General features: G+C 48.8%; 1 protein-coding gene across 1 annotated transcript in view; it reads left to right on the top strand.

Annotated features, from left to right (window-relative positions):
* Window positions 1–5,642: 5,642 nt before the first annotated feature.
* The window catches only part of PARP6 (poly(ADP-ribose) polymerase family member 6), a 35,747-nt gene continuing 28,439 nt past the window's right edge, over window positions 5,643–12,950 (top strand). Inside the window, exons 1-7 of the mRNA XM_063142238.1 lie at window positions 5,643–5,836; window positions 7,624–7,701; window positions 8,504–8,598; window positions 9,328–9,388; window positions 11,134–11,224; window positions 11,758–11,824; window positions 12,566–12,715. Coding sequence (XP_062998308.1) covers window positions 5,834–5,836; window positions 7,624–7,701; window positions 8,504–8,598; window positions 9,328–9,388; window positions 11,134–11,224; window positions 11,758–11,824; window positions 12,566–12,715 — 545 coding nt within the window. The 5' untranslated portion in view covers window positions 5,643–5,833. The remainder of the gene's footprint in view (window positions 5,837–7,623; window positions 7,702–8,503; window positions 8,599–9,327; window positions 9,389–11,133; window positions 11,225–11,757; window positions 11,825–12,565; window positions 12,716–12,950) is intronic.

The following is a 12,950-nucleotide window of genomic DNA, read 5'->3' as shown; positions in this document are numbered from 1 at the left end:
ACCCCAAACACATAGAACGTAGGAACAATAGCCCATATAGAACAGCAATAATCCATGATTGCACCATCTTCTTCGCTTTGCTATGCTAATTTATCATCTACACTAGGAGTGATGTACCTTGCATAGCTCCTTTAGAGTTCTAACTGGTTCTGAATGAAAACTGGGGCAGATTCACTGTTGGAGCCGCCAGCTTCCACTGGTTTGGGGGTAGTGTGCGTGTGCCTCTCCCAATGTCCCCAGGGGTGACAGCTTCTGCCCACAAGCCCTGACCTTCTTGTGGGCAGGCTTCCCACTGCGTTGAGTGGGAAACAGCCTGAAGGCTGTTTTTAAACGCGTTTGGGTGAACACATTTAGATGCCTCCCTGTGAACAAGAGTCCTGCTATGACAGGGGTTTGGTGTCCTTTGTGTGAGTCTGCCATACACATGTGAATAAAGACACGGAGTAGTCCTGGTAACAGGGCCCACTTCGCACAAGGCCCTTGGAAGCTGATGTTAAGTACATGTAGCTGACATGAGTGCACATTCTTCCCCTGTTTATCCTCCCCTCCATCTTCCTCCCCTGTCTTGCCTCCCTGTTTAAACTGTAAGCACCTCAGGGCAAGGGACTACTTTTTTTCCTTCTTCTGTACAGCATTACTTTTACAACATCCTATAAACAGATGAATTAAGCTATAAATGGACGGATGGATGAATGATAATAATGTCAATAAGCATAGCATAGGGTTTCAAAGCTTTTTAAAATTATTTTTGCCTAAAATGAAAATCACACCTTGGAATTTTATTTCGGGTCCACTGACCACAAAACAATAAAAAAGCATGTCAGAATCCACATAAGACCCAGTCTGGCGTAGTGGCTAAAGTGTTGGTCTGGGAGTCGGGAGATCCGGGTTCTAGTCCCCACTCGGCCATGGAAACCCACTGGGTGACTTTGGGCCAGTCACAGACTCTCAGCCCAACCTACCTCACAGGGTTGTTGTTGGGAGGATAAAATGGAGAGGAGGAGGATTATGCATGCCGCCTTGGGTTCCTTGGAGGAAAAAAGGCAGGATAGAAATGCAATAAAGAGTTAGTTGCATGGGGTATATCAGCTGGAAAGGTCACAGCCTGATGCTAAGATACACAGCCTGTATCCTAAGAGCCCAAAGAGTGGTGCGGAACTGAATGGGAGTTTTGAGCTGGCAGGTTTGTGAATAAGCAGATGTTGCACAAGAACATTCTGTTTCACGACAGAGTTGTGCGGCGGACAGTTCCCGTCCCGATCTAGAAATTTCTCCAGGCATATATATATTCTCCACACCCTTCTAAAGTCTTCTCAGCTTCCAGGTCTTGTAGAAAGTGGATCCCCTGGGTTTCTTTTGCACACCATGCACGGTTTCAAAGCAGCCCTTCCCAACAGATTTGCTCGCGATCGGGCCGCCGAGTTTCCACGCGTGCATGGAAAACTAATGCTGATGCACCGCACCCGGTTCCCTCCTCTCTAGGAGACCTGCCCCTGTGCTGCCTGAGGGCGACTGCAAGCCGGCCAAAGGGCTGCGGCCTCGTCTCATGGACCACCGGTGTGCGCGCATCCTTCTGTGTGGCTGCCTCTTCCCCGGCAGCCCTTTCACCAGCCTGTTCTGCTTCGTGCTGGAGCATCACATGACAGCAGCCCGGAGCAGCACTGAGCATGAGCAAGAGCATCTGGGCCACAGTGGCTTCTTCATGAGAACAACGAAGACAGCAGGAGACGCTGAGCCTTTTGTTCCCTTCCAGCCCACCTGCTCTGGATGCTCTTTTCCGTCCGCTTCCATGCGCAGCTGAGGGCCGCTGGTTTGTTTCATGCTCCGGTCTCGCCGTGCCTGTCGGCGCCGTCTCCCTGTCACCGTCTGCCCCTTGAGTGCGCTGCCACCCACCCTCGCAGGGCCCTTCCGTAGCAGTGGAGGCAGCGGCCGTGAGTATGACGAACGGGGAGAGCGGGGTGGGTGGGGGGTGGGGAGCCTTTTGCCTGGGTTTGACAGGCGCCTTTGCAAGTGTGGATGCCGAAAGGTGGGAGAAGAGAAGAAGGGGGGGTAAGGACCCTGAACCCCTTCCCCCACACCCATAGATGCTCCCCCCTTTTCCCCAGAGGTTGCTGTGGATTAGCTGCAATGGATGTGTTTTTGTAAAGGTTCCACAACAGATTGTGTCTGTTTTACTCATGTATATCCATGGATGTACGTAGAGCAAATTGAGGCAAGCTTTTCAGGGCCTCTTCTTTGTAGGTCTGCTTTCCTCCTCTTCTGTGTGTGTGTGTGTGTGTGTGTGTGTGTGTGTGTGTGTGTGTGAGAGAGAGAGAGAGAGAGAGAGAGAGAGAGAGAGAGAGAGAGAGAGAGGTATCTTCTAGTTACTTGAGGCCTCAAATTCCTCCTTAGGATTCATGCAGTTCCCCGAGCATAAAACCCCAGAATGACAAAGAAACGAAGCTGAGACGGAGTGCAAATGGCTTTCAATGGCAGCCAGCAACAGGTGGTTCTTACAGCCCTTGACTGTTCTGACTCCCCTGGGTTGTGCCCAGCACTGGGGTGCATCACTCCAAATTGCTCCTGAAGGCCACTTTGACATTATTATTCTTTTTTACACGGTTACCTCCCTAGGTCACTATGGTAACCGCCGAAAAGCGGTTTTGCCAAATTCTAACCTGTCCATTTTTGCGGGGGAAAGGGCCGGCCCGAGCATTAGGCAGAGTGAGGCATTTGCTTCGGTGATGCTGGTTTTGGGTGTCCTGAAAGGGCTGCAACTTGTTAGATAGGTCAGTGGTTATTGCCAGGGAAGGGAAGAAGGGTGTGTGAGTTCTTCTGCCTCAGGTGACAAAACCAGTTGACTGGGTTTTTGGTACTGTGCACCTTGATTTGTGGGGTGGGGAGTGCCATTTGGTGCGCCACCTCAGACAACAAAATGTCTTGGGGTCACTCTTGTTTTAATCAATTCTCAGTTTCACCCCGTTCTCTCTTTTCTGGCCCCCGGTACTCTCGCTGGGCTGGTTTGCATGACGCGACAGCCCAGCATGGCTTAATTTACCTGTGGGGTCTATTACATCATGCTGGTTGTCTGTGGATGTCTGGCTTACTGTGGCGTTTGGTGTCATGCGAACCCAGGCGGACAGCTACCTCACAAAAGCCCATAGCTTATTTAGAGTTACTACCCACTCCAACAAGCCATGCTATCTGGGTTCACACGACACGACAAGCAACAGTCGCGAGGTTCATTAAACAAATTGCTCCAATATGCCACCAGCATATGCTGCAGGGGAAATAAGCCACCATGATTTATCGCCCCCCCCCCCCGCCATGCTCATACAACTTGGTCTCTGTCCCCCTTTCTGTTTTGCTCTGCACCCCCTGCAAAGCCTCCCCCAATCTGGCACCCTCCAGATATGTTGGACTACACACCCCATCACCCCCAGACATCATACCTAATGGTCATGCTGGGTGGGATGATAGAAATTGTAGTCCAGCACATCTGCAGGGCCCCGGGTTGTGGAAGGCTGGCACACACTGTCTTCTCTTTTCTTTCTGCTTTCTCTTTCCATCCTCATGTCTGCTACTTTTCCTTTCTTTCTTTAATTACAGATCTTCCAGCAATCTTACCTCTCAGTTTACCCTCCTTTCCTGCCCCCGTACCCATTTTATTTATTATTTGAAATATGTTTTAAAGCAGCCCTTCATCTCAAATGGTTCCAAGCTGGTTTACAGATCTAAGAGATACAAATGGTAAATATAAAAATGATAAAATCCTGCAGACAAAAGCCTTCTCCTTATTGTCACCAGCACTTGGAGAAGGGCCGTGGCAGATGACCCATGAAAGCATGGACAGGTTGATGGGAGAGAAGGTGCTCTTTGGGCTACAAGGAATTCAACTCAGATGGGCAGCTGGTGAAGGTCTTTTAAAACTTGGCGATATGGGAACAAGTTGACCCATTCTTGCAGCTGTATTCTCTACTATTTGTAACTTCCAACCGTCTTCAAAGGCAGCCCACACATTACGGCAATCCCAATTACAGCGCAGAGGAGGGCAACTGAGATGATCAAGGGGCTGGAGCATCTCCCATGAGGGAACGTTACAGCAGCTGGGATTGTTTAGCTTGGGTAAAAAGGCGAGTAAGGGGAGACATGATCAAGGTGTACAAAATGATGTGTGGTGTGGAGACGGTGGAGAGGGAGACATTTTTCTCCCTCTCCCATCTAGAACCCGACGGGGTCATCCCATGAAGCTGATTGGTGGCGGATTCAAGACAGAACAAAAAGGAAGGACGTCTTCCCACAGCGCAGAGTTAAACTATGGAACTCACTACCACAAGATGTGGTGGTGGCCACCAATGTGGATGGCTTTAAAAGGGGATAGACAAATTCCTGGTGGAGAAGGCTATCAATGGCTACTAGTTGAGATGTCTATGTGGCACCTCCAATATCAGAAGCAGTAAGCCTATGTGCACCAGTTGCTGGGGAACATGGACAGAAGGGTGCTACTGCACCGGTGCCCTGCTTATGGATTCCCAGTCAATAGCTAGAGGTTCATCTGGACTAGGTGAACCCTTGGTCTGATCCAGCAGGGCTCTTCTTATGTTTTATGTTCTTCATGAGGAGGGGCTATGGCTTAGTGGTAGATTCCCTGCTTTTCATGCAGAAGGTCTGAGGTTCAATCCCCGGCATCTCCAGGTAGGGTTGGAAAACTTCCTTCTTGAAACCCTGGACAGCTCCCTGAGAAAGGGAGAAAAATGTCTCCCTAGCCACCTTCTCCACACCATGCATAATTTTGGACACCTCAAATATGTTCCCCCTTACTCGTCTCAGCTGCCGTAACTTTCCCTCAGAGGAGCGTTGCTCTTGCTCTCCTTGATCATTTCAGTTGCCCTGAAAGCCTTGACAATAGTTGGACCAATGGTCTGACTTAGAGAGCTTTCTGTGTTCCTCTTTCAGGCCTGTCAGGGGAAATGACAATAAAGTACCGTTGGTCAAGTGAGACCATTATTAAAGCAGAGGCACCTCAAGCAGGCATGCCAAGCAGCCAATGAGCAATAAATTGCTAGTGCGAAACACAACACTGAGAAAATACGCACACTGTTTGGTCAAGGAGAGGGTGGAAGAGAAGTGGTCGGAAATTAGCAAGGGTGATGTAGGGTCTTAGAACCGCCCTCCCCAACCCAGGGCTCTCCAGGGCCCTGTAGTCCGACACCTCGCAGGTACGATTTCAACACGGCTCCCTCCCACATTTCCACTTCTTTGAACGTTTTCAGATGGCTTCTCAAAAAGTTAAGCATTGCCAGTCGAGGACAACACCTCCCATCCTGGAGGGGATTAACATTCCCTGCCTGTCTGTATATATTGCTGCAATATATGCCTGTGTGGATGAGACTGAAGCAGGGTGGCTGGGGAGGATGGGAGTTGTAGTTTAGCACCAGGTTGGGGAAGGCTGCAGCAGGCCCAGTTGGGGCTGAAGGAATGACCCCTTCCGGATCGACAGCCGGGCGAGACGGTGCTGCCTCCGCCTCATATCTTGTGTTTACGATAGTTTTTGATTTGAACGCCCCCAAATGTCTTGGGTTTCCCCTTTTTTTCAGGAGGAAGAGTTTCCGGCGGCTCATGAGCAGGCCGCTGCACGGCCCTGACGTCAGCCACCATTGCTCTCGGCCTTTTCGAGGACAGGGACTCGGTTGCCGGGGCGACAGAGGAACATACGGCCTAGGCTGACTCTGCCGCCCTGACATCAAGGCCTTGCGCTGCCTGAGATGTCTGTCTTGCAGCTCCCAGGCTGGCTGGTAGCATGGAGGGGAGAGGCCTAGCCCTGAGGAAAGAGCGCCTGTGAACCACGAAGCAAATGGTAAGCGGGACGAGGCTCATGGGATGGAATTTGGGGTTGCGGGAGAAGAGACGGCTGCCTTCACTGGATCAGAGGGTGTGGGTCGGGTGCTACGGTTACCCGTCGAACGTGTAGGCATCACAGATGGGATTGGAGCTGGGAGACTGGAAATGGGGGACCTCTTATTAGGTTTGGTGGAAAGGTGAAATGTGGAAATAAGGGCCATGCACCAGAACCACTTTGTGGTTTTACTTTGGGTTAATGAATCTGAATAACTTCACCTAAGTTCAGTCAGCAGAGGCTGGTGGCTCCGACAGCAGTGGGGTGGCGAATCCGCTCTGACTTTCCGTCAGAACTCCAGGGCACCTTTAGAGTTCTAGTGAGCAAAAGGCAAGGGGTGGAACCAGGAGTGTGTCTGAAAGGATTTATGATTGCCAACGCGTTTCAGACTATATAGAGTCCTTCATCAGAGCAATCTAAAGGAAATTTTAGAAAGATATAGTTTTACAAAAGTAGGGAATTGTACACCCCTTGCCTTTCGGCTGTTTTGCTCACTTGTTATCTGGGGTTTCCTTTCTGTTTTGGCTACCTTTAGAGTTCTGACATGTTCTGACTGAAACCTGGAGTGGATTCACTGCCCCACTGATATTGGAGCCACCAGCCTCCACTGCATTAAATATTTGCACTATTGTTGTTATCATCATGATCATAAAATTGAACCCGCAACAAAATGTTGCAGTGTGGCACGCTTTCCCGTTCAGGGTATCATCCAACCATCCATGCCCTTTCCATGACACTCCATTTCCCCTCCCACCAGTTTTTTGTCTCCCCCCCCCCCCCCGCGGCAAGAGCAGTCAGCATTATCATAGAATCATAGAACAGTAGAGTTGGAAGGGGCCTCTAAGGCCATCAAGTCCAACCCCCTGCTCGGTGCAGGAATCCACCTTAAAGCATCCCTGACAGGTGGCTGTCCAGCTGCCTCTTGCAGGCCTCTAGTGTGGGAGAGCCCACGACCTCCCTAGGTTATTGGTTCCACTGCCATGCTGCTCTAACAGCAAGGGTGTTTTTCCTGATGTCCAGCCAGAATCTGACTTCTTGTAACTTGAGCCCATTATTCCGTATCCTGCATTCTGGGGTGACTGAGAAGAGATCCCGGCCCTCCACTGTGGGACAACCTTTCAAGTACTTGAAATGTACGTTCTTTGGTCATTGAGTGTGTCATTCCTCATTGGAATGTTTTGGGTTCCCCCCTTAGGTCCCCCTCCCCATATGATTTTTTTGGACTTCCGCAAACTATCCCACCCCGCCCCACTGACCCCAATCTTGGTGGTACCTCCCTCTTGTGAGTGAGTAGTCTTTGGAAATAGAGTGATAAAATACAATATAAAAGTTAAGCAGTACGGTATAAAATAAAAATAAAAGACAAAACGAAACCTAGCAGCAGTGCCAAGATTTAAAATACGATAAAATACAAAACTTGAAAGAGAGCCAGGATGGTGTATTAGTTAGAGTGTTGGACTGAGATTTAGGAGATCCAGGTTCTAGTCCCAAATCAGCTGTGTCACTCACTGGGTGACTTTGGGCCAGTTACTGGCTCTCAGCTGGAGAAGAAGAAGACCATGGAAGTCTCCTTGAAGAAGAGGAGAAAAACCAGGAAATAACAACAGAAACAAATAAATAAATGTAATAATAGACTAAAAGAACAGAGTCCTGGTATATTGGGTGAAGCATCAGATGCTGTGGTCCAAGGTTTGCATTTATGGGGACCTCCCCGCACCCCTAATCTGACACTTCTCTTGCGTTTTCAGGACATCAAAGGCCAATACTGGACTGATGATGATTCTGATGGAGAAAATGAGTCGGAGGAATTTTTGTACGGAGTGCAGGTGAGACTCTTGGTACCTCCAGAGGGAATGATGGTATGGTAGTGACCTCTCATTCAGGTGGGGCTCTGTAAAAATCCCCGGTGGTGCTTTGGGGACAAGCAATAGGAATATTTCCCACCATTAGTTTTCTTTCTGTGATGTGCTGTTCACCTTTTCAAGGCGAAATCCCACTGCTTTTTCAAACGCAGGCCTTTTCTGAATTGAAACCACCAACCCCGTAGGGTAGTATACAATTGTGTTCCGAGGTCCGGCTGAGGTCCTCAGTAAATGTCCTGTGAGGGTTCAGCCATTCTCTGTCTGGGTGAATCCTCATAGCACCTTTGTGTATATATTTTGTCGTCCTTTTGACACCAGGTGAAGACATACTAACTTTTCCAGCTGTTTGGATGTCAATTGTGGCCCAGTGGTTTTGGGCTGCTTTTGTGGTGTTCATACTAAGCTGTAATGGTGGTGGTAGTGAGATTATGTAACTGCGGACAAGAACTTCTTCAAATCAAATCAGATTTTATTAAGGCAACCCAGCATGGGTTTTAGCCAGATACAAGAGTCATGATATGCCTTGTCTTGTTTTTAGATTATGTCTTTTTTATTTTTATTTGCATTATTGTGCTAATTATGGCTTATTTTGATTTTGGTGGTTCCCCCCCTGTTATATTAATTATGGATTTCTCTATTTGAATGTGTATGTCACTTTGAGTCTGCTTTTTGTGGTTGGATGCGATGTATACATTTTAATAATACTGATAACAATATAATAATAATAATAATAATAATAATAATAATAATAATAATATTTCTACAGGGAACCTGTGCGGCGGACCTGTACCGCCACCCGCAGCTGGATGCAGACATTGAGGCTGTGAAGGAGTTGTACAGTGAGAATTCTGTGTCTGTCCGGTAAGTGTTGTTTTCTAGACACGAGCTAACAGGATTCCAGAGTCAAAGCTGGTTAGTTTCATGAGTCTGTGGCCTCATCTACACCAAGCAGGATATTTCACTATAAAAGTGGTATGAAAACTCTATGTAAAAGGCAGGAGCCACACTAGTGCTTTATAGCAGTATTGAAGTGCACTGACAACTGTTGGCCCCCATTGACATATACCGTATATCGCTTTCATACCACTACATCCTGCTTGTCCTGCCTTTTATATACCACTTTCATACCGCTTTCATAGTGCAATAGCCTGCTTGGTGTAGATGAGGCCTGTGTCGCTATGAGAGATCTAACGGGTTCTTGCAGAGTCCGTGGCTCAGTTCAGACAACACGTTTCTCAACGGTGTTTTTAGAACTCCATGGTGGAGTTGTTACACTACCGTTGAGAAATGTGTTGTCTTTCCAATTGTGAATTGGACATCCTTCCTTCTCCCAATGTTTTGAAGTGGGAGCTTTTCAGTGCTGTTTTAGCACCCTGGTGTGTGTGTATATTTACAGTTTTTGAAGCATGTTGATCTCACAGCCCACCACAGCAGCAGCAGCACCTGGGTCTGGAGCCCCGGTCTTGTGTGAGGGTGCAAATGAGGAGGAAGAGGGTGGGATGGAGTGGGACCAAGGATCCGCCAGGTCCTAAAGCCTCTCAGTTTCTGTCACCCGTGGTTTTCCCCTAACGCTCTGGTTTTCCTTCACAGAGAATATGGGACCATCGATGATGTGGATATTGACCTGCATATCAACATTGGCTTTCTAGATGTAAGTTGCAAGATTCACTACTAGCATGCATGTTTTGAGAGAAGGAAGGTCGGGAAGGGGCTGCATGTTTGCTCGTTTCCTTCTTTCCAGATATCTGCAAGCCTAGAAACTTGAGCAAGTCTGAACTGTTGGAAAGGTTGATTCTCTTGGATCGCCAGGGAGAAACTCTTACAATTCCTCTGCACTATTTTACACATGAGGAATGCTGAGGCTCACCATTAGCCCATGGCAGAGATGGAAAAAAATGAATTCAATTTTCCTTGCTGCTGTTAAACTATTGAGAGTCAGAAACTTTTGCTGATCTACTATAAATCGCCCTGAGATTTACTAGTAGATCATAGGCGTGCGCAGCACATTTCATTAGGTGGTTCGGCCAGGGATTTATTTTTTTAAGGTAAACATTGATTGAATATACAGTAATAAAGGACTTTTTTTTTCATTCATCAAACTAACAAAATAAACGAAAACTGAAGTAAACTGTATTTTTTTTAATAACAAATAATCTGTACTGCACTGTTGTAATTATTTGATTGGGACTAAAGTAGAGGAGCACTAATTTTACTGTACTTATTGGCTTTAAATATGGTTAAATATCCCACAGTTACCTTGCTATTCTGTTTCTACAATTCTTTTTCTCCTGTCTTTTTTTCATCCTCTCTTCGTTTTCAGGTTGCATCCTATGCACGTTTACCTCAGAGAAAGTTTGATTGATCTCAGTGGGGCTTACTTCTGAGTAGACGTACATAGGATTGTGCTGCAGCTCTGTTTTAAAGTGACACAAGATACACACGTACCATGTTTACCAAAAGAACGGCTTTAAAAAAGGGGGTTGGGCACCCTAAAATAAGCAGGGGCAGATAGGAATTGTTTTAGCAAGCATTCTGAAAAAGGTGCTGCTGAATGAACCCTCGTTAGCCAGGAGGTCCTGGGGGGCATTGCAGTTCTCCCCCCTTCCCCCTTTCTTTTCTCTTGCTGGAGTCCAGACTGGGGTGGGCAGTGGGGCAGCGACGAGGAGAGAAGGCATACAGCTTCTCTCTCTCTCTCTTTCTCCCAAACTTTACAGTACCTGCAGGGCTGATGATGAGAGGAGGGCAGCAGCTCCAAGGGGGGAGGGCTCCAATCCCCGGGCAATCTTTCTCCTTACAGAAACAGTCCCCTCCTCGGCTCCACCACGTGCTGCTTCCTGGCCCCAGCGTGGCTGCTGCTCCCACCTTGTTCAGCAACTGTCGCGAGAGGTCAGGCAGAGCACCTGGGAGCAGGGAGCGGATGAGTGAGTGAGTGAAAGAGCGAGCGAGCAAGCAAGCTGGGGGGCAGCGGCTGCACTGCTGAAAAAAGGCTTCTGGAGGAGGAGCAGGGTGGGGAGCAATTGAATTTGTCGCTCTTTCCTACAGCTAGCACCAGCCCTGCTACTGTAACATGGCGGCGGCGGCAGATTAGAGTGTTCAACTGAACCCTTTGAACCTGTTGTCCGCATGCCAATGCAGTAGATTCTGATCCAGTAGATCAGGATCAGATTTACTAGCAGATTCAACTAAGTAGTAGATCAGATTTTACCAGTAAATCCGAATCAAGTAGATCCTGATTAACTTTTGCTACAAATCATCCTGAGATTTACCTGGTCCCTATCCTGCCTGCCCCTGCTGTGTGTTCCTGATGTCCATTTCTTCCCTCGGCCCTCCTTGTTCCCTGCTGTGCCTGTGATGCGGCCCTGATGGTTTGCACTGATGGGGTTTCCGTTGTTGCAGGAGGAGGTGGCGACAGCCTGGAAGGTCCTACGGACCGAGCCCATTGCCCTCCGGCTGCGGTTCTCCCTTTCCCAGTATCTGGATGGCCCCGGTGAGTAAGCACGCTGGCATGTCAACAGTGGGAGGGGAGCAGCAGCAGAAGAGCTGTGAACACCCACTGGGGACCCAGTTTGTACAGCCGGACTAACTCAACTTATTCATGGAGTTCGTTGATCACCGCACAGAACGCTGAAGCAGGCTGGCTGAGAAGTCTTCCTGAAGTCCCTCTGGAGAGATTCATTTGTCTGAGCTGCTAAGCCAGCTTCCCCTCAATCTTGCGCCCTCCCAAGGTTTCGGGACTTTAACTCCCATCAGCGTGGCCAACTCCCATCAGCTTCCACAACTTCCAGGGATGCTGGGAGTTGCAGTCCAAACTATCTGGGGGGCTCCAGGTTTTTGGACTTCTAACTCCCATCAACTCTAGCCAGCATGGCCAACCACCAGCCACTGATTGCCAGGGATGCTGGGAGTTGCAGTCCAAAACATCTGGAGGGCTCCAGGCTGGGGAAAGTCACGCTATAGGTAGGCTCTAGTTGGTGGGTTCTGGGTATATTCCTAACAGCTTCCTCTGGTCTTCTTCTCTAGAACCGTCCATTGAGGTTTTCCAGCCATCCAATAAGGAAGGGTTTGGATTGGGCCTACAGCTGAAGAAGTGAGTAGGGCCTCTCTGTTTTTTGATCTGGTGTCCTGGAGTACAGCAAGTGGCTCTATTGTTGGGGTGCAGAATCTCAGGCCTGGGGTGGGGGAAGGCAAATCTGGACCCTGGTGCTTCCCAGATGGCCATGCTCCCTTCCCCACGCCAACGCATGGTTCCTGCTTCCCTCTAGCCCAGCAATGGCTTGGTGGAGTCCCAGCTTTTGTGTAATTTCTCCCCCATTCTGAAAGGGTTGAAATGCCCCTCCTAAAACCTAGTTACTGGCAGTTTGAAAGTTAAACTACCGTATGCTTCTGCCCCCCATCCTCTTTGCCGTCAGCCATACCCACCACTGGAATGCAGATATTCCAAGAGCCCCTCTGGTACTGACTTTGTTTCTCAGGCTGAAAGAGGTTTGATACCCTGGTCTATAGGCATCTGCCATTGCGGGGCAGATATATGCTTTTTTTACAGGGGGAGAAATATTGGCCATTGTTATTTATTGAAACGTGTGGGCACATTTAAACTCAACGGCGAACTCATCGCAGGGATAGGCAGGTACTAAACCCCGAGTTTAAATGCTCTTCTTTTCCTCGGCTTGCTGCCCTTTCGTGTGCTTCGGGAGCCAGGATCTCCTGGTCCTTCCGTCCCTTTTCCCACGGATGTTTCCAAATCAGATGGGAAACGGGTAAGAAGGCCTCCCTGGCGGCCTTCCCTACCACCTGATTGTTGCCAGTCCGTGTTTTCTCTTTCCTCTAGGATCCTGGGAATGTTCACATCCCAGCAATGGAAACATCTCAGCAACGACTTCCTCAAAAGCCAGCAAGAAAAGCGGCACAGCTGGTTCAAGGCCAGCGGCACCATCAAGAAGTTCCGTGCCGGTCTCAGCATTTTTTCGCCCATCCCTAAGTAAGGTTGAGCTCCCCTCCTGTCTCCTCCCAGCTTTGGGCCTCACGTCTCCTTTCCCCTTGTGGTCCGCTTTTGAACGGGACTGCATCACCCCACAAGAGCAGTTGTTGGGTCAGCTGTCACGTGCGGAGGAATCAAGAACCGGCATTTGGTGTAGTGGTTAAGAGGCTGAGCTATGACTCAGAAGTCCCAGGTTCAAATCCTCCCTCCCTCATGATCTCGCTAGGTGAGCTTA

This window comes from Elgaria multicarinata, chromosome 16 (genome assembly GCF_023053635.1).
Source record: "Elgaria multicarinata webbii isolate HBS135686 ecotype San Diego chromosome 16, rElgMul1.1.pri, whole genome shotgun sequence".
In the NCBI taxonomy this organism is placed as follows: domain Eukaryota; kingdom Metazoa; phylum Chordata; class Lepidosauria; order Squamata; family Anguidae; genus Elgaria; species Elgaria multicarinata.
Note: the sequence above shows the minus strand (reverse complement) of the source record. Positions and strands in the feature narration are given on the sequence as shown.